This window comes from Euprymna scolopes, chromosome 25, assembly GCF_053919585.1.
Source record: "Euprymna scolopes isolate OS-2025 chromosome 25, ASM5391958v1, whole genome shotgun sequence".
NCBI classification, from domain to species: Eukaryota; Metazoa; Mollusca; class Cephalopoda; order Sepiida; family Sepiolidae; genus Euprymna; species Euprymna scolopes.
Window position 1 is genome coordinate 51,748,995 of NC_136506.1, and position 24,061 is coordinate 51,773,055.

The 24,061-nt window shown below is 31.4% G+C and overlaps 1 protein-coding gene across 1 annotated transcript in view; it reads left to right on the forward strand.

Moving 5' to 3' along the window:
- LOC145247348 (vasoactive intestinal polypeptide receptor-like) overlaps positions 1–24,061 on the forward strand; it is a 489,053-nt gene that overhangs the window by 314,789 nt on the left and 150,203 nt on the right. Inside the window, exons 4-5 of the mRNA XM_080109023.1 lie at positions 13,649–13,776; positions 18,512–18,606. Of these exons, the coding sequence (XP_079965149.1) occupies positions 13,649–13,776; positions 18,512–18,606 (223 nt within the window). The remainder of the gene's footprint in view (positions 1–13,648; positions 13,777–18,511; positions 18,607–24,061) is intronic.

Here is a 24,061-nt window from a genome sequence, read left to right on the forward strand (position 1 = left end):
ATGTGTTTATATATATATATATATGTATTTGTATTTGTGTGCGTATCTTCTACATGTGTATTTGTGTGTGTGTATTTCTGTGTGTATGTGTTTTATTCACTTATTATAAATATCTCCCCAATAATTTTATTAATTTATTATTATTTGATTAACTTACTGATAGTCATACCTATTTCTATATTATTAAAACAAACTTGTAACTTATAAGTCATTAATTTATATTTTTCCTTCTCTCTTTCCTTCAACTACAACGCCCGAAAATTAAAAAATTATTTATAAAATATTTTTCAATTTCTCCCCCCTCCCATCTAATTTATATTTATATATATTATATATGTATGTATACGTATATGTATATATATATATATATGTGTAAGTGTGTGCATTTGCATGTATATGTATTTATGTATATGTTTATATATGTATATATGCGTGTATTTTTACGTATCTGTGTATGTGTGCATATGTATATGTATGTGTGTTTGTGTATGTGTATGCGTGTTTATATATATATATATGTATATATGTATGTACTCAGGCATGTGCTCTTCCCCCATTTACGTATGTGCATTTGCTGTACATATGTATGCGTGTGCTTGTATTTGTGTGTTACTTATTTAAAAAAAATTTTCCTTAATTTTATTAATCTATTATTTAAGTCACTTACTTAAGCTTTCACCTATTTTATTTTATTAAAATAAACCTGTAACGTATAATTTCTACCTGCCCGGCTAATTTATTTATATATATATATATATATATATATATATATATATATATATATATATATATATATATGTATATGTATATGTATGTGTATATGTATGTATGTATATGTATGTGTATATATATGTGTATGTATGTATATGTATGTGTATATATATGCATATATATGTATATGTGTTTGTATATGTATATGTATGTGTATATATATATGTATATGTATGTGTATGTGCGTGTATGTATGCATATTTTTATATGTACGTATGTGCGTATGTGTGTATGTATGTATGTATTTATATATATATATATATTTGTATGTGTGTATGTGTGTATGTATATGTATGCATGTATATGTATGTATATGTGTTTATTTATTTATGTTTACGTATCTGTTTTTTTTTGTATATTTACTTAAGTATGTGCTCTCCCCCCCATTTATGTGTCCCCGTACTTTGTACAGGTGTACGCGTGTATGTATATTTATGTGTGTGTGTGCGTATTTTATTTACTTACCATTAACAATTATTTATTAATATTTTAATTTATTCTATTTACTTACTTATACTCTTACCTATCATTTTACTATCAAAATAAACCTGTAAAGTATAATTCATTAACTTATTTTTCCTTTTCTTTTTCTTTCCATTTTATAAACAATAAATATATTTCAATCTCTCCCCGCCCGGCTAAATCACTTTAAACCCCATTTTCAACCCGTTCCTTCGCTAACATTAACTCTTCAACTTGTTGCTATGGTGATCCTTTAAATTAACTGTTACTTATGCCGTTATAAATAAAAGTAGCGTCTTTTAAGTTTAAACCGTTATAAACTAAAAAAAATCGTATATAAGAATTTACACATAATTAATATTTAATTATAACCCCCTCTCTTATTGCATACACTCCTACTACTTTAAATTCCAACTTCTTTCTCTATACCACTCCCCCTTCTTTTCTAACTCCCCTTTATCTACGATTTTTCCATTCTTATTTGACTTAGTCCATCTATGAATTCTGACGATGCTAGTTGGATTTTTTCCTCTCTTTGAGGATTTTCCTCTAGCTGAAACAATTTGTAAACTCATTCTGGACTCAGTAATAAATATCCTATATACTGCTCTGACTACACATTGAGCACTCTGATCCGGTTTTTTCACCACTGGTAAATATATATATATATATATATATATATATATATATCTTCTCTACTTTTCTGACTTGCATGTAAATAATTATAAATTGTTTTCCCTTTTCCAATCGAAACCTCAACGTAGACCCCGACAACAATGTCTCCTTCTCCAACATCAGGGGCCTACGTTTTAACCTTCCAAAGGTGTAAACCCAATTACAGGAGACTAAACCAGACCTTTTATTTTTAAGTGAAACTGGCATTGGACAAGCTATTTCCCTAGAAGAATTCGCAATTAAAGGATACTCTAACTTAACTTCTAAATTTGACCCTCAAGATCGCCATGAGCATGGAATATGTGCCTATATTAAAGATTGCTTTCCATGTGGTAGAGACATCTCCAGAGAAGGTCGTAACTTACGCTATATGTGCTTCCGGATTGCATTAGCTCACACTACTGCATTTATATTTACTCTCTATCACCCCACAACAGCGTAGTTACTATCTTTAAAAGCATATCTGAGAAAATTGACCAAGTCCTATCTGCTTATCCTTCAGCTAATATTCTCACATATGTGGAGACATCAATGTTCACAACGTCGAATGGTTGATCCACTCAAACAAGACCGATGATGAGGGGAGGTTCTGTTATGATTTCTCCATTGCTTATGACCTCACTCAGATTGTTCACGAACCCACCCGTGTGTCCAACAATGACGGCCAGTATGCGAGTCTACTAGACCTTTTTCTCACAACTTGCCCTGAACTATGTTCAGTTTCTGTTCTGTCTCCTCTTGGATCTTCCGACCACTCTGTTGTATCAATTAAGATAAAAATGAAATGTAATAAGTCCCCGGACGTACATCTCCATTGTACAGTATATCGATATACTAAGGCTGACTGGGATAGCTTCCGTACATTTATATCGGATCTACCTCTGCGTTCTATGTTCAAAAAGGATGTGTCCTCTATAGTATCAGACCTGACGGAATGGTTATTTGTAGGTATAGACCGTTTCATACCCTCGAAAAAGTTCCAGCAAAAACCTAACAGCTAGCCATGGTTCTCTCCTGAATGCGCTGCTGCCATTGCGCCCTGAAATCAGTTTTTCCACTGCTTCCAACGTAATAGATGTAGGGAAACTAAAGCTACTTTCAGGACTGCCAGCAACCATTGTAAGAAAATAATAAAGAACACAAGAGAGTTGTATTCTCAGTCCGTATAGTCCAAAGAAGTTTAGCAGTGGCTTGGTTCCCACGAGTTTTGGCAAATAGCAAACAGAATCCTGAACAGAAGCGTGTGCTCTATCCCAAATATCATCAATGGACTTGAGGTAATCTCATCAGCATCAGACAAAGCCAAACTCTTTGTCAAGAACTTTGCAGCTAATTCTACCCTTTGCGACCAAGGCCTCCAACCCCCAATATTTCCTCCTGTGTCAGAAAACATGCTATGCGATATACAAATATCTGTACGTGATGTTGCCAAGCTAATCAAAACCTTGATTCCAGTAAAGCAACAGGCCCTGGAGGTATTCCAATTATAGTACTCAAAAAACTTACACTAGCGCCCATACTTACAAAATTGTTTAAACGTTGTCTTAAGGAGAATAGCTTCCCATCACCCTGAAAAATCTCATCAGTATGCCCTGTATTTAAGAATTCAGGTAATCGCTTATCCCCCCCTCAGTACAGGCCAATAATCTCCTGTGCGTCATGAGTAAGTTGCTGGAATCTGTGTTAAATACAGAAGTAATCAACCATCTCAACAAAAATAACCTTCTTAATGGCACTCAATATGGTTCCGTTCTGCTAGATCTACAGCAGATGTGCTTACAGTTATATCTCATAGGATTAGCAAATCTCTTGACGGAGGCAACCTTTCTAGAGCAATTGCTCTTGACATATCTAAGGCCTTTGATAGGGTATGGCGTAAAGGTTTACTTCACAAAATCCCTAGCTATGGTATAGCTGGAAATGTCTTCTCAATTATTAAATCATTTCTTTCTGATAGGTTCATAAGAGTAGTAGTTGATGGACAAAAATCAGAAGCTCACAGTATTAATACTGGAGTTCCTCAGGGGTCCATCCTGGGCCCAACTCTTTTCCTGATCTACATTAATGATCTTCCAAATCGCATCCTTACATCATTTGTAGACATTTATGCTGATGACACTACCATTTATGGTAGCACACCTAAGACAGTAAATGACCAAGTTCTCTCTAATTCTCTCTCCTTTGATCTTGAGCACGTGGTACAATGGGGAAAGGAGTGGTTGGTTACTTTTAATGCATATAAAACCAAGCTTCTCTCTTTACATCATCAACACTCTGATACACATCTGGCATCAATTGAAATGAATGGCTCTCGTCTTCAGGAGGCCTCAAGTTTTGACAAGCTTCTGGACTTGACCGTTACTCCTGATCTTAAATGGAACACGTACATCAAATCTATTGCCAAGGCCGCTGGAAAAATGGTGGGATCTTTCTATCGATCCAGTAGACCTCTCACTGCTGATGCTATTCTCTATCTATATAAGATCCAGGTACGTCCAATGATGGAATACTCTGGCCACATCTGGGCAAAAAAGAAAGAACTTGTTCTGCCTTGATATAGTTCAAAATAGATTTCGTAGCCTCGTAGGAGATTTCCTTTTCTCTTCCCTGCAACCTCTATCTCACAGAAGAGATGTTGCGAGTTTGTCTCTGATGTATCGTTATTTTCATGGAAACTGTTCGACTATGGTCCCCCCTCGCCAAACTTTCACAAGAAACACTGTAAACACTATCAATAATTCCCCCCACTATTTATATGTGCCTAAACCTAAACATAGATTCCATGAACAAAGCTTCTTTCTTAGAACTGCACGCATTTGGAATTGTCTTCCGTTTTCCTGCTTGCGGCTGACTACAATATGGTTGTCTTCAAGTCCAACGTAAACAAGTTCTTGATGAGCCGTTCCATATAAGTTAACAAATTTACCGAATTGATTACTATATTTTCGAATTTCTACTGTACACTCTTTAACCTTTATCCTCGAGTGGCCTCTTGGCCTTGATAATGTGGTGATGTCTGTGTTAAAAAAAAATCCAAATTCTCGTCTACTGACTGTGCGTGCACGTGCGCGTCAAATTGAAATTCAGCGCGCGACGTTGTAATTAGCTGGTCGACATGTTACGTCAGACATCAACTAAACCCGAGCTGTTGACGTCGTGTTCCGAGAAAAGCCGAACCGAATGCTGAGTTACGTCTTGTTCAAAGGATGCATAAATACGCATTTTTTTTTTTTTGAATGAGCGATAAACAAATTATGAAATCTATTAAGTTTGTTATTTTAATATTACTTTGGGATCTGTTTTTGAGACAAAGTTTATTCGACTGTTATTATTTGTTATTATAAATGGTTATTAGTTATCCTTCTGAACGAGTGAACAGTTAAATAAATAATGAATTTTAAAAAATGCTAAAGTAACGGAATACTAATTAGACGTGTGCAGTCACTCACACACGCACGCACGCAAATAAACGAACGTTCATTGATTTTAATTTCCCGCGCATTTTGCACAGAAGTACACACGCATCCTTTCCGCACATTTTCTAATTAATAACAACGAATTACTTTCCTCATGAGACTTTTCAGTAAGGCGAATTTCGCCAGATAAATATGAACTTTCAAATAATCTCCTTATTTTCACACAGGACTTTAACCTTCTAAACTCCTAGATTCCACGAAGGACTTTCATCTAACATCCTAATGACTTGGAAGGAACTTTCACCGATCGAACCTTTGTTTATTCACCTTGTTGTTTTTGGTAAAAAATAAATGCAGTCCATTTCAAATCAGAAGGGGGTGTCATTTTGTTTCATTCTTTTTTATTATTGTTTGGGGGCAAAGAGATTTAATGTTACTTGAACTTCTGCACCCCCTTCAGACGTCATAAAAATCAAATAACAAAATTTTCTTTTCGTTTTTGTTTTGTTTTATGTTTTGTAATTTCAATAAATGCCAACATTTTCATTTCTATTCGCCAGTTTAAACTCTTCACTTTGTAATTGTTACCGTGTGAAGCACATGTCGGAATCGTTTAATTAAATCACAGTATTGTAATTAAACTATTACAGACAATCTCCTGTGTTTATTGTCTCCACGTTAAAACACACGGTGAATTATTATTTTTATTATTTATTATGAACTGAATACTTATTGATAGGATAAAAGAAAACTCCGGTCTAAATATGTTGTTGTACAACATTGTAAACATAACTAGATTTCGAAGTATAATTCTATAACCCTACCACACTGCACAATACTATTTATCTGTATTATGAAGCAAGATCAGTTTCATAATATTATTATAAGATTATTTGCATTATGAAGCAAGATCATTTTCATATTATTATAAGATTATTTGCATTATGAAGCAATATCATTTTCATATTATTATAAGATTATTTGCATTATGAAGCAAGATCATTTTCATATTATTATAAGATTATTTGCATTATGAAGCAATATCATTTTCATATTATTATAAGATTATTTGCATTATGAAGCAATATCATTTTCATATTATTATAAGATTATTTGCATTATGAAGCAAGATCATTTTCATATTATTATAAGATTATTTGCATTATGAAGCAATATCATTTTCATATTATTATAAGATTATTTGCATTATGAAGCAAGATCAGATTTTGATACAAAATTAAATAATTTTAAATATTCATTAACTTTCTGAAACTTTTCAATTTTAAAATTTTATTTATAAATTATTAGATATAAGAGTGTTAATATATATCAAGTGACGAGTGTATCTTTTATTTTTATTACTTTTAACGAAAGTGTATATTTAGGCAAGTATCTAATCTCCGTTATATAATAAAGATTTAGCAGGAGCATGTGGGCAATGTAATGTCGCGTAATTCTTTGAAATCCTAGTTTCTCAGCAATGTCAGGTTGTTTGAACATTACATCTTAACAAAATCTAAATGAAATTCGCAAAGAAGTCATGTCAATATTGATAGATTTAATTTACTAATAGATGTTATTTAATGTAAAAATAAACACACTTACATTATAAAGCATTGCATATGACGGGGTACATATTCAGTTATAGATCTATTAAAACCACGGTGCTTATGTAGAAATGTAAATAATTAAAATGTTAACTTAAGAAAATGCAGAAAAACCTTTATGGTGTACGTACACGTCACGGAACAAAAATGGCATATTCCAAAAATAACATAATTTGTTCAATTAGTGTTTCTTTTTAATTATTTAAGAAAATCGAAATTTATGAGTTGCGAGAGAATCCAATCTCCATATTTGAAAGTCGAAATTTATTACTGGTTACTCTCCCTTTAACAACTGCTTAAGAAGTTGCCAAAATACTTAATCGCTAAAAATCGTAAAATTTTATCATCTTTAGAACTACTTAATCAATTTTTGTGATTCTTTGGAACATAGTATCTTTACGATGTGATAAGTACGTACACTATAAAGTTTTTCTTTGTTCTTGTTTTTTTTCTAAATAACTGCAAGTCTAAATAAGCAATAAAACACTTAAAACATTTTACGTAAAAAAAAATAACGTAATCGGCAGATTCCGGTTTTAGAAGAGAATATATTTTATGCTTTCTGACTGATTAAAAGCGTGAGTTTGCTTTTAATAAACGAGAAAATACTGGGCATTAAATGAATCACCGAATGTTTTAAGAAACAATTACTAATACATATTGTTATTTAGTTGTCTTTGTTTGCTAATTTATTTATTTTGTTCGAAGACAATAATGAATGGTTGACTTAACTAAAAACTGTAATTTATATGATTTGGTAGTATGCAACAATTTTATATTAATTTTCTCTGGCGGGTAATCTATTGACAAGGAAGATTTTAGGAAGTAAATCTATCGAACGGATATTTTTTTAGAAAAGCATAATGAAATTATGGAACAAATTACATAATCATTTTAAAACCGTCAAAATATACATCATTTGCTTTAATTCAATAATAATTGTAGTAAATTAAATCTATAGAAAGCTGTGGCTGTCTAACTGATAAACTATTAAGAATTACCTGTTTTGCATAGTCATGAATATATTGTGTAAGAAACTTGATATAAGAAAACTGATTTATACAGAATATATCAAACGATGACCGATGAATAGATATTTTAATGTTTACGTTAGAATTAACCTTGAAAAATGACGCATGTGCAATTATATATCTGTCAATTATTAATAACTATCATCAATATGCTTAAATAATAAATTAACCAAATTGCTGTATCAATTCGTCATTGTAATATCATATGTTAGCATTTGAAATGGGAAAATAGCATAGACATATTTTTGTATCTTTGTTACTTAAAAAAAGGATATTGTATAAAAATTACAGATGAGAATATTTTTTTGTGAAAATTTAATACGTTTTGAATAAATCGATTTAAAATGTAAGAAACCGCGTGCTTTACGACACATCCGTTTTTTTATTTATGTATCCATATACAATTGATATTATTTATATATCCATATACAATTGATATTATTTATATATCCATATACAATTGATATTATTTATATATGCATACACAATTGATATTATTCATGTGTGCATATACAATTGATATTATTTATATGTGCATACACAATTGATGTTATAAACGATTCATTATATAGCATTCACATCATTTTCTACATTTCTTGGCGACAATTGTTTGCCGATATGTTTTCCAAAGGAACAGGATCAAGACGATCTTTTATACAAATGATACAAACATTATCTTTTATACAAACAATACAAACATTATTTTTATAAAAATGATACAAACATTATTTTTATACAAATGATACAAACATTATTTTTATACAAATGATACAAACATTATCTTTTATACAAATGATACAAACATTATCTTTTATACAAATGATACAAACATTATCTTTGATACAAGTGATGCAAACATTATCTTTTATACAAATGATACAAACATTATCTTTTATACAAGTGATGCAAACATTATCTTTTATACAAATGATACAAACATTATCTTTTATACAAGTGATGCAAACATTATCTTTTATACAAACGATACAAACATTATCTTTTATACAAATGATACAAACATTATCTTTTATACAAATGATACAAACATTATTTTTATACAAATGATACAAACATTATATTTTATACAAATGATACAAACATTATCTTTTATACAAATGATACAAACATTATATTTTATACAAATGATACAAACATTATCTTTTATACAAATGATACAAACATTATTCTTTATACAAATGATACAAACATTATCTTTTATACAAATGATACAAACATTATCTTTTATACAAATGATACAAACATTATCTTTTATACAAATGATACAAACATTATCTTTTATAATTGTTGTGCCGACTCACCCATGCACTAAAGATGAACTCTTCCAAACAAGACGATCGTTTATGCAAATGATACAAACATTATCTTTTATACAAATGATACAAACATTATCTTTTATAATTGTTGTGCCGACTCACCCATGCACTAAAGATGAACTCTTCCAAACAAGACGATCGTTTATGCAAATGATACAAACATTATCTTTTATACAAATGATACAAACATTATCTTTTATACAAATGATACAAACATTATCTTTTATAATTGTTGTGCCGACTCACCCATGCACTAAAGATGAACTCTTCCAAACAAGACGATCGTTTATGCAAATGATACAAACATTATCTTTTATACAAATGATACAAACATTATCTTTTATACAAATGATACAAACATTATCTTTTATAATCGTTGTGCCGACTCACCCATGCACTAAAGATGAACTCTTCCAAACAAGACGATCGTTTATGCAAATGATACAAACATTATCTTTTATACAAATGATACAAACATTATCTTTTATACAAATGATACAAACATTATCTTTTATAATTGTTGTGCCGACTCACCCATGCACTAAAGATGAACTCTTCCAAACAAGACGATCGTTTATGCAAATGATACAAACATTATCTTTTATACAAATGATACAAACATTATCTTTTATACAAATGATACAAACATTATCTTTTATAATTGTTGTGCCGACTCACCCATGCACTAAAGATGAACTCTTCCAAACAAGACGATCGTTTATGCAAATGATACAAACATTATCTTTTATACAAATGATACAAACATTATCTTTTATACAAATGATACAAACATTATCTTTTATAATTGTTGTGCCGACTCACCCATGCACTAAAGATGAACTCTTCCAAACAAGACGATCGTTTATGCAAATGATACAAACATTATCTTTTATACAAATGATACAAACATTATCTTTTATACAAATGATACAAACATTATCTTTTATAATTGTTGTGCCGACTCACCCATGCACTAAAGATGAACTCTTCCAAACAGTATAAATGAACTAAAAGTTATGAATCTCTAGATGGTCAGTGTACTTTCGTAATCCGCCATCTTGCCAGTACTTATTACGATGGTTGATCTTGTATATGCTGTTTTTTTTTAATATGATATGATTTGTCTTTTCTAGCTCATCCCCGTCTCCGTGTTTTCCTTAGTGGCCCTTCCAGAACCAAAATAACTTGACGACGTGGCATTTGAATTCAATAAGGGATACCCACCACAACAACTTCGATACGAAGGATTCTAACTTTCTAAGGGATTAGCCACAAGAACTGCGCGACACAACAAATTAACGAATCTACAAAAAATCTGAATTAAAAATACTCCAGTATCTACAAGATTTTTGGGCGTCAAACACTTGAATTCACAAAAAAAAAAAACTCGCAATAACTGAAATTAGAAATAAGAACCACCAATGAAAGTTTTAACTAACGGAAAAAAGAAAATTGTAACAATAATTGCACGCCAAAGCTATCGGATTACGAAAAGACATTTTTTCTTTTCTTTTTTTTTTTTTTGCAATAAACGCGAAAAGAAAGTTGTCCACAACGAAAAAAGTGCCCAAACTCGGTACGCAAAGAATTTTTACTTAATAGTAAAATATGGCAAGCTCATTTTGGTGAAATGATTATTTTTCTTTTCAGAGAAAAAAAAAACGTAAGTTCTTTCGACGTAGAGTGTTTAACTGTAATTATTCAGTATTACAACGTTTTTGTTTTTCTCGGGTAAATTTTCACTTTGAACAAAAGGGTGTTAGCAGACGGGGGAATTTAAAGATATAAGTTTGTCTGTTTGAACAAGAACTGCAGAAACAACAGCTGCTACAGCAACACCAACTCTAAAAATAACAAATACCTCACCAGCAGAAAACTGAAGAAAAAACAGCACAAGATAGAAGATAAATTCAGCAACAAGAAATGCAATGAAAATTTCAAAAGCAACAACTCTAAATGGGAGAACGTATGCAAAAGAATCAGAAATTACTTCTGAAAAGGTTAACTAATAAATCTAACACAGACAGTGATACGTTTTCGTAAAATTCGATTTGGAACACTACTGAGACGTTTAACTACGTCTCTGACCAAGATCAGGCGTTCGACGCATTCTTTAGACGGTATGAAGATTTTTTCAGCGTCAATTGTATAGATTGGTCCGATGCGAAAAAGATCTGCCTGATTTTACGGAAGCTTGAAATTACGGAACACAATATATTTACAAACTACATAAAAAGACTGCGAATCTGCAGTTCGCGGAAACCGTTAAGCTACTCTCAGAATTTTTTCAGTCTAATTACATTTTTTCATAAGAGATGGCGTTGCTATGCAGGACGACGAAGATTATTGAACGTTCGCGTCGGTCGGAAACAAGCACTGCGACGATTTCAAGCGGAATTATCGGCAGATGATTTCAAATGTCTCATTTTGCGCAAAGGCTGGTATCTGCAAAAGACGAAGAGAATTAGCAAAACTCGAACACGAATATAATCTCCCTCAACAGAATCTTGCAAAGGATTGCTAAAGAGTTTGGAGCATGAGAACGGATTCCAAAAACAGTGTAGCTGATGTAAGTAAACTAAAGTACACTTGTAAATATGACGCCTGCAAACAAGAGAACCACGAATATGTCTCAGTAAAAACAAATCATTATTTCCATAAAAAGAATAATGAAAATAGCTACCCACCGGTTAAAAACGGACAGACTTTTCAAAAACAAGAAAAAATTACTCCATAGACCATGTTACCGATGCGGCGAACTGCATTGCGAATATTCTGCTTATTTAAAAAAAAAATTGTCGAAATTGTGGCAAGCTTGGTCGCAAAATGTCGCATTGTCGAAATAGCAAACAATAAAATAAATAGTCAAACAGACAAAATGTAGCTAAGAGAGTAACAAGAATTTACGCAAATACATAATTGTTAAAGTATTTACCAAAATAGTGAAATTACAGTAGACACTTGATCCGATCTGTCAGTACAGTGACTCGAAATAAAATTGATTTAATTGGGGAAGTATATTTTCCAGTAAATTTAAACGGGACTATTAAAAAAGTGAAAGTGTATGTTCTAAAAAAATGTCAACATATTCCGATTAAGCTGAATTACCAGTTTAAAACTTTAGAATTTACCAGTCAACATTTTTAATTAGAAAACATATAAGCTGGAGAATGTCAAAGAAACAAAAACATACCTTTCCTTCAAAATCAAGCTATTTATAAAAAATGACCAAAGATGTATCAAATATGTTGCATACAGCAAATTTAGAAAGACACTAAACAAAGATAACGCTTATAATTAGAAAATACGTCGAATAATAACGCAGCAACAATTAAAAAAGTGAGCAGAAAATAAAATACTCAAAGTTGTATAAAAATTATTTGTTTAAACGCAAACAAAAAGAGTTTAAAGATTCCAACAAAACACAAAACAAAATATCCACTCATGTAGCAAGTAGGATTATAAAATACAAAAATAGTTCGACTTCACCAACTTCTAACATTACAATTTCTTTTGGATAAACATAGAAATACCAAATTAACCGCTCTTGTGCAATGAAATTGAAACGTCATTCAGAAATTAATCGATAATGTTCCTAAAGAAACGCAGATCTTCAATTAACTTTTAAATGATTGACGATATCAAATACAAGGTACAAAACGCTCAGAAACGCCACTTAAACAAGAAACTAAAACGCCATTCAGATTGCATTTGATATCCATTATTCCGAGAGAAAACAGATCTACAATTTTAAAAAGTCTGATCATGACTAACTTCAACTTAAACAGCTACAGTCAAAAGAAAATTTACCGACCGCCAAGCTCTCAACCTAAAGCGATATTGATTTTACAAGCATTCTTGCGAGGCAAAGGCTTGGCAGGTGGGTGTTGTGGGGACTCACCTATGCACTAAATATGAACTCTTCCAAATTGTATAAATTAATTGAGAGTTACGACTCACGGGGTAGTCAGTGTTGTTTCGTAGTCCGCTATTTTGGCTGTACTTACTACGATGATTGCTCTTTGTATGTTTTTTTTTTTTGGGGGGGGGGTCTGTCCGTGTTTTTATCCTTGTGCGTGTTTATTATCGTGACACTTCGATATCCAGAACAATAAGTTACAAAGCAAAATAAAACTTTGTAATTACATAAATGTAACTTTGTGATTATTGATAAAGATAAAAAGGCTGCTTAAAGCACTCAAATTCTATTTTTAAAATTTTATCTAAAAATGTTTGTCTGTTGGAATTCACGAAATGTGATCAACTATTGACGCTATATATTTTCTAGGTTTTATCTGAATGTATTTTACAGGGATTTTTTGTTCATATAATATATTTTTGTTCATTTATAGCCAATGCTTATCGACTTTGCATGCCAAATGGGGAATGGTTTAAACCTCCTGGAAGAACATCATCCTGGACAAATTACACCGAATGCCCCAAAATATCTGAGCTGAAAGTTGTGCCGAAACTAATCGAGGTAAATATGATCGATTGAAATTTTCTAATAATAATTTGAAATTTTCTATTAATAAAACAATTAGCATTGTTATTGTTTTATAAATAATATTAGTTTTTATTTCCTTTCCCGGGAGTATATCATGTAATTAGTCAATTGTTGAGCTTCTCTCATAAAAACTGCCGATTAAGTTTTAAATGACATTTTTTTGTTTTATTTGTGTCCCTTTTGTGAATGTGTCGAATAAGCGGGTACCCATATTTTAGCACATGCGTAGTTCGAATAATTTTTATTCTTGAATTATTTTGTAATCCGTTGCTACACTAGATTTTTATTTTGTTCATTTTTTTAATTTTTATTTTATATTATTTTTTGTAGTTATCACAAAGAAAAGTTTATTCTGTGTCGACAGTTGGTTGCTATTTTGTTTCATTTGTTTAGTAAGTTTATGAGATCTTTACATTTTTAATTTCAAGCTTTTCACTCAAGCATAATTATTATGGCCCATCTATATGTAGGCATATCTTTTCTACGTGGTATTTTTGGTATTCTGATTTTCGTTGGCAAATATTCTTGCTTCGTATGCATTGCCCTTGTTTAAACAAAGATGTTGTAGTAACGAAAGTTCACGAATTACCATTTACAACTTTACTACGTTATTGACTTTTTTTATTTTTCTTTGAGTTGTTGCTATTGGAGCTTGAGTTATCACTATATTTTATTTGCATTTTTTATTATATATATGATGGGTTTTTCTTTATACAAAAATTATTTGGATACATACTTTCCAAAATATTTCGGTGATAGCTATAGGAACCTGCATTTCACAAGTAGACTAGTCCAAGTCATCTAAAGAACTAGACACAGAAAGTAGCTGTTCGATCATCAGTTCTAAATAGACTCGCGATGGAGATAAAAAAATTATTTAGTTCATCCAGAGCCATCTTTTTCGCTATCTCACTACTCTTCAGTGTCTGTATCTCTCTCTCTCAGTATCTATCTGTCTGTCTATATATTTATCTATATATTTATCTATCTATCTATCTATATATACATATATATACATATATATATACATATATATGTGTGTGTGTGTGAGTGAGTGTGTGTGTGTGTAATATTTATTTTATTCTTTTTCCTTTCGATGGGAGCGTGTCTTAACTTCACGCAACTGTTAAACTTTAAATGCGAAAGTAATACGCTATCCGTAAACCGAAACAGAAACCGCATTATTAAGAGCCTACCTTTTATAAGTTCGTTTACTTGCAATCTATATAAGTTGGTCTCATATCAGTGAGAGGACCGATATGCATAAAATGCTGTCAAGAGTTTGGACCCAAAATAGTGCATATCTTTTTCTGATGACCTGACATTATCTGGAAACTGTTCCAGATAATAATAATTATATATATATAGATATATATATATATATAATTTATTATTATTATTATTATTATTATTATTATTATTATTATTATTATTATTATTATTATTATTTAATGAAAACAAAGGAATGTAGTGTTTACCTGATACATGCAAAGGTAAACTTCAAACTAATATAAATAACAGTATATCTATATAGAAAATTTAATCCCAACCGAATTTAAAAAAGCTCACTAAGCACTAGAGAGCAGAGCTTATTATAATAGAAAGAAAATTAAAACTGTAAGTTGAAATTTACAATCAAAATTTATTGTTCGACTGAGTACTCCAAAAGACAATGTACAAAGTCTAATTTAAACATCCAACATTTTTGCACTCTTTATTTGGCAATTTATAACTACAATCACGGTTTCACTTAATGCCTTAACTAGCAAATACTAGCATTGCTACAAATATAATTGCTGATTTCTTATGTCCTCTGATGAGAAGAATAACAAGAATAGCATTCTTTGAAACTCCGCGTAATAAGAACTTTGTAAATTGTTTTTGGAGTATTCAGTCGAAAAATAAATAATATATATATATATATATATATATATATATATATATATATTTATTTATTTATATTGTTTAACAATTTTCATGCCTTGGATGAAATACTTTTCTAACTTGTACCAAGATTATAGGATTTCGCTAAAAGAACAAATTGTTTTCGTCTTCGACAGAAAGACCAAAAACGTATAAGATTTACCAAAGAACAAGTATCTAATCTAATAGTTACAACGTCATTCAGACCAGAAATGCTCTTTTACAAATCTCTTTTTAAAACCGAAGAAGAATGCAAAGAACTATCAAAAGTAGTAATCACCAAAGATTTTGTTCTTCGTATGTAATACATGGGACTAAAAAAGACGACGGTTTCTGTGTTTGAAGTGTTTAGTGTGATCCCCGGTGAGTACATTGCGGATTTCTTTTTAAAATATGCAGAAATTATGGCTATTAATATCGATAATTATTATAGTGTTTGGATTTTTTAGATATTGCTAAACAAAGTGGCGTTCAATAAGATGTCTTATTGCATCAGTCAGAGGAGAAAAACTCTCAAGTGTGGTCGCGGATTCACCCAATATTTACGTGTCCAAAAACAAATCTCGTTGCACGAAACTTTAAAAACTATCTCCAGAACATTTGTGAATCCCCATAAAAAATTATGGGAAGTATAAGCAGTAAAAAACAGCCTCCCCTTAATCCTACAAAAAAATTTCCTCAGAAGAATAAAAAATCGAAATAAGATCAAGTAAGGAGCCCGTGGGGACAGAAATATAAAGAGCTAGTTTAACTTAAAAACAGGCTGGTTGCAAAACAATGGTTGTAAAATTAAGGTAAATGAAGAAAAAATGTAAGATATAGGAATCGTTACAATGGATTGTGAAATATAAACGATGGTCAAAATAACACCTCCTATGGCTTTCTTTAATTATAAACAGTTAACTGATTAAAAAGAAACTTTCTATTGGAAGAGTCTCTTTCTATGAAATTAACGTTCCCTCTTAGACATCGGGGTCTTATTACCAATTAAATGGGGCAGGATTCTCTGGGGATTGCCGTCGGTGTCTTAAAATCGGCCATGTTCGTTTTAGATACCCAACTAAGTTACCATAATGGTACTAAGATTAGCTAGCATGAATAGCCGAGGATTGAGGGGCACCTCTCATAAACTTCGAGTTGACCTTTAACACCTTCGCATGGATATATGTTGTATACAGGAGACGCACTTTATTCCAGCTGATTATCAGGGTGTGCTGTCTAGGGAATTTCATCTATATTCAGCATGTTGTGATATTCACTTATGGGGTGGGGGTCCTGGTTAGTAAAACGCTCTTTAAATGCGTCATGTGACCAAGTATTTGCAGATCCAGTGGGGAGGATATGCATTTTGGATAGTATCGCAAAACGATGTGTGTTTTCGAGTAATTGGGGTTTATAGGCCTATAAAATAAGCGGGTTTACTTTTTTTCGGCGGATCGAACCCTTTATGAATACCTCTCTACAGATTATTCTAGCGGTTATGATCGTGGGGTAAATTCTTCTAGGGGCCCTAACACGGTCAATGAGATAAAATCATTTCGGGATTTTATCGAAAAGTTTGATCTTGTCAATAAATTCCGTGATGAAAAACCCGCTGACATAGTACGAACTTGGAAAATAAACGTAGCTCCGATTTGTTGTAACTCTCAAGTTACATCGATTGGTTCTAAGTTAGGAGAGTCGACATAGGGTTTTTAGATTGTCCAAGTTTGTATAATATAATTAACTCGGATCATAGGCTTGTCCGGGTACGAGTAAACTTAGATAGTTCTGCACCTAGAAGAGCTTAATACTGAAAGTTAAACACCTCGTTATTCGAGTTGGTGGACTTCCGAGAACAGTTTTACTAACCTCACAACGGGAAGTGACGAGGGCTATAATCGAGAATAATCATAAGAGTAAAACGGAAAAATAGAAGGAAATTTCTGTTGGTCCCCCGACAAAAGGAGAGTGGACCTATAAATTGATGGTTCGTTCGTCCGCTTGTCCGTTTATGTGTCCGCACTTTTCTCAATAACTACACCTTGGAATTTTTTGACATTTTGTGCAAATATTAAACAGTAAGTAAAAAAGTAACAGAAAGGATTTTCCGGGAAAACTCCTGTTGTCCCACCTAGGTTTAAAATAGCTAAAATTGCCGTTTTGTGTTATTTAAAAAAATTGATGTCTTGAATTGTTATAAAACTTTCTGAAAAGTTGTAACTAACTGATTTCTATATAATTTTGTTTGTCTATACTTCACGATAACTCTTGAGTGTGCCCCAGAGGCTCTTTTAGGGCTAATAAAAACACTCAATTTTGGGGACTATTTACCATATTTGCCCAAAATTTTCTGTGCATGTCTATTTAGCAGTTTTGCATGGTGCTGAAATCAAATTTAAATATGTTAAGGCCTAGGAGACTTTTGGGGCTAAATGAGGGGGGATAATGGACTTTTTTTTGTTTTTGCGTGGTGCAGAACTAAAATTTACATATGTTAAGGCTAAACTGCACCGTTTGTTCATTTTTACCAGGATTTGACGTCCCCTGGGGATTTGGGAACCAAATGCGAGGGGTGGTGCAAATGCTGAACTTAGTCATTTTTTATGACTCGCTCACTGTGCACTCACAGGTTCCTGCATGCTTAACTTATTTTTATTCTAGTTTTCATTCTTTATATTTTTTTATATTCTGGGATATAAATTTTAGTTATCTGTATAATGTAGTAGAAACCTATCCGTTGTTTGATAATATTAATCTGCTTTGAATAATTTTTTGTTTTCATTTATGTCCAATTAAATTACAGGAACATATTCAAGGGATAATAATCATGTCAAATGTCGGCTATGGAATCAGTTTGGTTTCCTTGGTTACAGCTACGTTCATAATGATTTACTTCAGGTAGGTCGCGTTATTCCAACCATTTTTGCTTTATTCCACCCATTTTTGCTTTATTCCAATTATTTTCGCTTTATTCCAACCATTTTTGCTTTATTCCAACCATGTTCTTCTTATTCCAACCATTTTTGCTTTATTCCAACCATTTTTGCTTTATTCCAACAATTTTTACTTTATTCCAACCATTTTTGCTTTATTCCAACCATTTTTGCTTTATTCCAACCATTTTTACTTTATTTACACCATGTTTGCTTTATTCCAACCATTTTTGCTTTATTACAACAATTTTTACTTTATTCCAACCGTTTTTACTTTATTTCAACCATTTTCGCTTTCTTCCAACCATTTTTACTTCATTTCAACCATTTTCGCTTTCTTCCAACCATTTTTGCTTTATTCCAACAATTTTTACTTTATTCCAACCATTTTTACTTTATTACAACCATTTTTACTTTATTCCAACCATTTTGCTTTATTCCAACCATTTTTACTTTATTCTAACCGTTTTGCTTTATTCCAACCATTTTTCCTTTATTCCAACCATTTTCGCTTTATTCCAACCATTTTTACTTTATTGCAACCATTTTCGCTTTATTCCAACCACTTTGCTTTATTCCAACAATTTTTCCTTTATTCCAACCATTTTTCCTTTATTCCAACCATTTTTGCTTTATTCCAACCATTTTTCCTTTATTCCAACCATTTTTCCTTTATTCCAACCATTTTTGCTTTATTGCAACCATTTTTCCTTTATTCCAACCATTTTTACTTTATTCCAACCATTTTTGCTTTATTCCAACCATTTTTACTTTATTCTAACCGTTTTCCTTTATTCCAACAATTTTTCGCTTTATTCCAACCAATTTTGCTTTATTCCAACCATTTTTACTTTATTCCAACCATTTTTACTTTATTGCAACCATTTTTACTTTATTCCAACCATTTTTACTTTATTCTAACCGTTTTGCTTTATTCCAACAATTTTTACTTTATTCCAACCATTTTTGCTTTATTCCAACCATTTTTACTTTATTCTAACCATTTTTACTTTATTGCAACCATTTTCGCTTTATTCCAACCACTTTGCTTTATTCCAACAATTTTTACTTTATTCCAACCAATTTTGCTTTATTCCAACCATTTTTCCTTTATTCCAACCATTTTTGCTTTATTCCAACCATTTTACCTTTATTCCAACCATTTTTCCTTTATCCCAACCATTTTTCCTTTATTCCAACCATTTTCGCTTTATTCCAACCATTTTTGCTTTATTCCAACCATTTTTCCTTTATTCCAACCATTTCTGCTTTATTCCAACCATTTTTACTTTATTCTAACCGTTTTTCTTTATTCCAACCATTTTCGCTTTATTCCAACCATTTTTCGCTTTATTCCAACCAATTTTGCTTTATTCCAACCATTTTTCCTTTATTCCAACCATTTTTACTTTATTGCAACCATTTTTACTTTATTCCAACCACTTTTGCTTTATTCCAACCATTTTCGCTTTATTCTAACCATTTTTACTTTATTCCAACCATTTTTCCTTTATTGCAACCATTTTTACTTTATTCTAACCGTTTTGCTTTATTCCAACCACTTTCGCTTTATTCCAACCATTTTGTTTTATTCCAACCATTTTTCCTTTATTCTAACCATTTTTCCTTTATTCCAACCACTGTTACTTTATTCCAACCGTTTTCGCTTTATGAGTTTTCCTTAATCGAAACAAAGTTCTGGTGATGATATAATAATACGATACAGTTGATAGTGAAAAACTCCGAAAAAAAGAATCACGGTATTAAATAGTAATAAGTGACTATCTTAAGTTCACTGAGTGAAAAGATGTAACTGTGACTTCATACAATTACATTTTGATTTTTAAATTTAGTTTTAGTAAATTGGATATTCCAGTGCACAATTCCATCCGTGTCCAGTATATATCCAGTCAAAAGTGACAGTTTTCTTGAGTCAACTAAAGTCAACATACTTATTATTTGCAAGAGTTCATGCACAGCGACATATTCGCAACTTGTCAGTGAACAATAGTCGATACTCACATTGTCGGCGAGTCGAGAAAATTGTAAGTCGAAAAAATGTGAGTCGATAAAATTGCCAATCGATAAATGTCAACGTGCACAATGTCTTTCATTAACAAAAGAATGTGAATCGTCATACTTGTACACTATTTTCGACCGAAGTTGATACACGAACCCTAAGAGAATCAGTGATAGAAATATGGGTACTCATGCAGAGAGTGATCCGGACGTAACTCAGCACACGCCCGGCCTGCCCCCGGAACATGATGTCAACAGCCGGAGTAAGCCGAGCGTCGCAGAGGAAATTTAGCCGAGCGTCGGCGATGAAAGCATAACAAAAAAAGAGAAACCTACCTTAAATTTAAGCTTTATTAAATGTAAAGGAAAATGTTATAACAATATGTTTTTTATATTATTTTTTTCAAATGAAACAGATTTTTTTATACACGAAAATGTTCAAAAGTAAGTAAATTAAATACTTTCAAGGAATTTTGTGTTCGTAAAGCTTTTGTTTATGTATTTTTTTTTCAATCAAACAGAAGTTTTTTTATTTTGTGTTTTTTTTTTTTTTTTTGTTTTTTTGTTTTTAATTTTTTTAAGAAAAAACCTTGAAATTAGGAAAATAAAGAAAACTGGGTGGGATTGTTTATTTTTTGTGTTTTTTTTTGTGTGTTTTTTTTTGTTCAAAACAATTTTTTTTGTTTTTGTTGTTTTGTTTTGGGAGGGGAATTTTTTTTAGGAAAAACCTGGAAACTGGAAAAAAGAAAACTGGGTGGAATATTTTTTTGTTTGTTTTTTTCATTGTAAAACAGATGTTGGTGTTTCCTCAGACCACGACGCCAAAGTGGACGCAGAGGTGATAGCGGACGTGTAAGGAAGCTCGTCACCAACCGGGTAACTTTCGGCGATGTGAGCTAATATGGAGACAAAAGGAGCTTTACCAAATATTTGCCTCCACATAAACTCTAGGAGATATGTGTCCAAAAGCTCCCGGTTGATCCCTTTGTTGCGTTGCTTAGCTTCCTTCCACATTCGCTCCACATGATTCGTCGTAGCCTTCGTTTCGGGATCTACGAAGTGAAGGCTATTGATCACCGTCAAATGGCGATACTCCTCTCCCCCCACTTTGTTGTGTGCCTTCCATCAGTCTGATACGACTGTTGTCCCCGGCAGGATATATTGTTTGATTAATGGAAGGACGGTTTCGGCATTCCGGTTTGCTACACTCACCAAGAAACCCTCCTTTTCGGCGGGGTCGTATCCACCGAAGACCCAGACTGGTGTGAGTAACCTGCCGACGTTATGCTTTCTACCATCAACAAAGCTTCATCTACCTCCACCATATGGCCTGGGCTCACTATCTCCCGGGGATTCCTTAGAAAATATTCCCCGCAAATGTCTCTTAAGAAATTCTTCCAGTCGGCGATGGTGTGCGTCGATCGAATTCCATATTCGCGTTGGAGGTCTTTTTGCGTTGCTCTCTTGAACGCTTACAAATAGATTAGTTTTAGTATTATGACAATTGCCAGTCTAGATTTTGTGAAAAAAAATCCTGTTCGAATAGAGGTGAACGTTCGCCATTTGCCAGTCTGGCATCTCCATGCATAGTCATTGTTTCTTGTAATAAGAGCGCAGTTTATATCTACAAGAGATACACACGTTTTCGTTCGTGCAAGCAATATCCTATCCTGACAAAATTCCAGTACTCCCACTGCTGTTTTTAACTGCTCAGATAATTCTGTAAAATTCATGTTTTCTTCCTTTTGGAAAAGTACGCTAATGCTGTGTTTTTTATTATTTGTTTTCTTTTCTTCCTTTTCATGATTGTCGTCTGCTGCTTTGAATTTTTAACGTGCGTCGCGTTGGAAACCATCGCGCTCATTGTCATTGGCTCAGCTTTATGTTACGCCAAACGGCTTAATTTCTTCGGCGACGCTCGCTATTGACGCCATGTTCTGGAGGCAAGCCGGGCGTATGCTGAGTTACGTTCGGATCACTCTCTGCATGAGTACCGAAATATGTACTACTTACCAGTTGATAAATTTGACAAAAGTCATCTGCTAACAGTTTATGGGCATCTAACAAGTTGATAAATCTCAATATGCACAAACATTTGAATTTAATATCCTCAATTTTTTTTTAAATATACGCGTATATTTTTAATCAATATGCAAACAATTTTAAAATCAATATGCAAACAATTTTAAATGAAAATACAACATTATTTATCAATAACAAACAATTTTAACAAATTTTTATGCAAAAAAATTTAATCAATACGCTAACAATTTTAAAATCAATATGCAAGCAATTTTTTAATCAATAATTTGCTAACAATTTATGAATTCAAATAGAAAACTTTTTGAATCAATATGTAAACATTTTTTAATATGTAAACAATTTTTCAATAAAAATTTGAAATAATGTAAACAAGTTCTATCTATATGCAAACAATTTTTTATTTATATGCAAACATTTTTTAAACAATATGTAAACAATTTTTAGCAATAAGCAAACAATTGGTTAATCAATATGAAAACATTTTAATCAATATGTAAAATAATTATATAAGCGATACGAAAACAATTAGTAATCAAAATGTAAACAACTTTTTTATCAATATGCAAGCACTTTTTTGATCAATGTGAAAACACTTATATAATCAATTTGAAACATTTTCTAACAATACGTAACTATTTTATTCAATATGTAAACAATTTTAAATCAATATGAAAACAATTTTTTAACAATATGTAAATAATTTTTAAATCAATACGTACACAATTATTTAATCAATATGTAAACACAATTTTTGACTAATATACAAAAATAATTTAATCAATATGCAAACAATAATTTAATCAATATGCAAATAATTGTTTAATCAAATTGCAAGCATTTTTTTAATTAATATGTAAACGCTTTTTTAATCAATATGTAAACAATTTTAGTCAGTATTTAAACAGTTTTAAGCCAATAGGAGAACTTTATTTTATCAATAAAATAACAATAATTTAATAAATATGCAAACAATGTAAACAATTATTAAACCAATATTCAAACAATTATTGTATCAATATGCAAATAATTGTTTTATCAATATGCAAATGATTGTTCAATCAATATGCAAACAATTATTTAATCAATATAAACAATTATTTTATCAATATGAAAACATTTATTTTAACATTATGCAAATAAAAATTATTTAATCAATATGCAAAATATTATATAATCAATATGTAAACAATTTTAATCAATATGCAAACAAATTTTAATCAATTTTAATCACTAAGTAAAAATTGTTTAATTAATATAAAATATATTTTAATCAATATGTAATAAATTATTTAAAACTATAAAAGCACTTTTTAAATTAATATTTAAACAATTATTTAATCAATTTGTAAACAATTTTA